The sequence below is a fragment of the Drosophila hydei genome, unplaced genomic scaffold (assembly GCF_003285905.1).
Source record: "Drosophila hydei strain 15085-1641.00,03,60 unplaced genomic scaffold, DhydRS2 tig00000020-arrow-arrow-pilon, whole genome shotgun sequence".
Lineage (NCBI taxonomy): Eukaryota > Metazoa > Arthropoda > Insecta > Diptera > Drosophilidae > Drosophila > Drosophila hydei.
This window is the reverse complement of record NW_022045648.1, coordinates 34,220-37,189: the sequence shown is the minus strand read 5'-3', so window position 1 is coordinate 37,189 and position 2,970 is coordinate 34,220. Positions and strand designations below refer to the sequence as shown.

The window sequence follows — 2,970 nt, the reverse complement described above, 5'->3', positions numbered from 1 at the left end:
TAGCATACAATTAAAAAAAATCTGTTCACATTTAATTTTTATGTTTTGTATCTTTTGTGTGTATGTATGTATGTAAATGTGTGGTTGTGTGTGTGTGTTTTTTGCCTGGCCGTACTTGCGAGCGCTTGCAAAAAACTCTTAGCATCTAAACAGTATCACATATTCATGAGTTGTCGACGCGCGACCCTCGCAGTGGTCCAGCAGCGAGGCTGTTCGCACAGTTGCGCTCGCTGCTGTGGCTTGCGGATCGTCGTCTTTGAATTTCATGTTTTCTTTTGTTTATTTATAAATTTATGTTTTTTCTTCGTTTTGTTTTCTTTTTGTTTTTGAAAAGGAGAAACAACTTAAAACACTAATTATTTGTTTTTTGTTTTGTTTGCTTTTTATAGCATCTACTACGCATCTAAGTAAAATGGTGGTGAGAGTCACAATTACAAAATTGAATGCAAAAAGAGCTGCCGAATGAGCGAGCGGCGCAGGCTCAAGAGCAACTCCTTGCTTATTAGTTGTTGTGTGTGTGTGTGAGTGTGAGTGAGTGTGTCGTATACTAATGTGTATGCGTTTCGTGTGTGTGTGTATTTGTGTATGTGTGTAGGTGGGGTGGCTTCGAATACTTGCTTCGTCGTCGCGTTGCGCTCGCAACTAACTACTGCTCTCGACATCACAGGGGGTGTTGGGCGGTGTTGGGCGCGCTTCTTTGTCGCACTCGCTGGGCTCGCTTCTATATATATGTGTTTATATAAATATAACTGCGTCTCCGTCTACGTCTCTCTTTCTCTCTCTCTTGATCTCTGTCTCTCTCGCTCGCTTGCAATCTCTAGCTCAACTGAATTATATCGTTGGCGTTGCAATGGCCTGGCTATGGCTTGAGCTTGAGCTTGACCGGGAGCTTGAGCCAAAGCTGTAGCTGCGTCTGGCGCCCAGGCCATCAGCAGAGTAGAGCTTATGCTTGGTGATGGTATACTCTGGACTGATGGTGATGGTGCGTGCCAGACTCTTCATGAACTGGGGCAGCAGTGCCGCCCAGCCACGATGATCCTGTCGCAGGTCAGATATACCTCGAATGTGGACACCGTTTCGGGATCCACTTTCAGGGAGGCAATGCGCCGCGAGTTTCTGTGGCTCATCTTCGAACTCAACGTAGATGGTGCAGCCGCGAATGCCACACGGTTCCTTCTCGGAAACACGAATAATGTCCGCCGCAATATTGGGCGTGAGATCACAGGGTAGCGACACTTCGGTGCACGTCAAATGGCACGCCTTCGCCTCGCGCAGCTTGTCCAGCAGACCGTTCGAAAGCTCGCTTACGAGAGCCATGTCGACGTCGCAGCAGGCAGTCAGCTCGTCCTCATAGCTGTAGGGATTGTAGGGTGTGCTGTTGATGGGATGGCTGCTCGACTTGGTTTTCTTGCTGCCGTTGTTGCTGCTGGTGTTTGCCTGCTGTTTGTGCTTAATACTGTGTGTGTTCTGGCTGCGGCTGCTGCTGCCGTTGCTGCTGCTGCCGCTGTTGCTGCTGCTATTGTTGGCGACGGCGGAGACCTTCTTGGCCGACGCGGCGGACGTAGGCGGTGTCAATGTGCTGGTCCAATCTAAAAGTAGCGCAAACAAAACAAACTTTGATAAGTACAAGAAACCAATAAAACAAAACGCAAAGAGCAACACCACAACAACAACGACGACGACTTAGTGAACGATTAAACGGCGTTAAGTTGCTGTTGCTGGAGCTTTTAGCTGCAGCTTTTCTGCTATTCAATGTTCATTCACACACGCACACTCTTGCAAGCGCAGCGAACGCCGCTTGGCAACAAGCAGCAATCGAGATAAAAGCGGCACAGGCAGAGGGCACTGGGTGTGCGATAGAGAGAGGGCACATGAGTGCGAGGTAGGTAGAGTGCGAGCAACAAGCAACAGAAAAACGAAAAAATCAGTTTTTACACAATATTTTTTTTCTTCATTTTATTTTATTTTATTTTTTGTTATTGTTGTTGCGTACGTGACTGTGTAGCAGATGTCGCTGCTCATGTTGTGTTGTGGTTGTTGCTTTATTTATTTTTGCATGTGTAAATTGATTTTTAATGCAATTTTTTGCTTTTAACTTTTAAATATAAAAGGTTTGTAATAAAAAAGTCAAGATAATTCACATCAAAAAATTTAAAAATTTTAAATTTTAAAAACTAATGAAAATTTAAAAATGTTTTGATTTTCAATTTGAAATTTGTTAAGTCTAGTGAGATTTTCAGTTCAAAAATAATTTTTGATTTTTTTTTAAGATTTTCGAAACCTAAAATTTTTCTATTCGATTTAAGCTGCTGGAAGCTTGTGGAACAATCTAGAATCTTTGCTTTCAGCAAAGTTACTTTCTTCTTTCGTTTCTTTCAAACTTACCTCTAACTTTGTTGGATCCAAGGACTCCGCCGTAGTTTGACTGCACAGCGAGAACTTCCATTTTCATTAGAATTTTTGTTTTTGTTTCTCTCTCGAATTTTACTTTCGATTCCTTTCTTTTCGCTTCTTTTTTGTATCACTTGAAACGTTTTTAATAATTAATAGTTCTCTTGTTGTGTAGTTAATTATTTATTATTATTTATCACAATTTGCTGGTTGTTTTAATTAAAAATTTATGCTGCTTGATTGCTTGAAATTTGTTGGTTGTTGTTGTAGTTGGAAATCACAGCACTTTGTTGTTGTTGGTTGTTTGTTTGTAGTATATCACTTAAATGGCGTTGGTCCGTTGCATTTGTTTAATGGCAATTATTAAATTTAATAATTTTCATAAAATTATTGAAAATTTGTTGTTTTTTATTTTACAGTTACAAGTACTACAAGTACATTTTAGATGTGTGTGTTGAGTTTTTTCTTGCTTTTACATAGAATTCTTCATGAAACAAAATCTTTGAATTGTCCAACAGTAGAAAATTTTGAAATACACGCTTTTTATTAAATTTTTGTTGCTAGCTGTTTGCGCTTTCT

At 40.7% G+C, this 2,970-nt stretch overlaps 1 protein-coding gene across 1 annotated transcript; it reads right to left on the bottom strand.

The window, feature by feature from the left end:
• Positions 1-339: 339 nt before the first annotated feature.
• On the bottom strand, positions 340-2,599 carry LOC115483767 (protein scylla-like). Its single transcript, XM_030226009.1, is given in 4 exon segments — positions 340-1,046; positions 1,049-1,118; positions 1,120-1,589; positions 2,386-2,599. Coding segments are annotated over 4 exon segments (822 nt in total). The 5' UTR covers positions 2,453-2,599; the 3' UTR covers positions 340-831.
• Between the last annotated feature and the right edge of the window lie 371 nt (positions 2,600-2,970).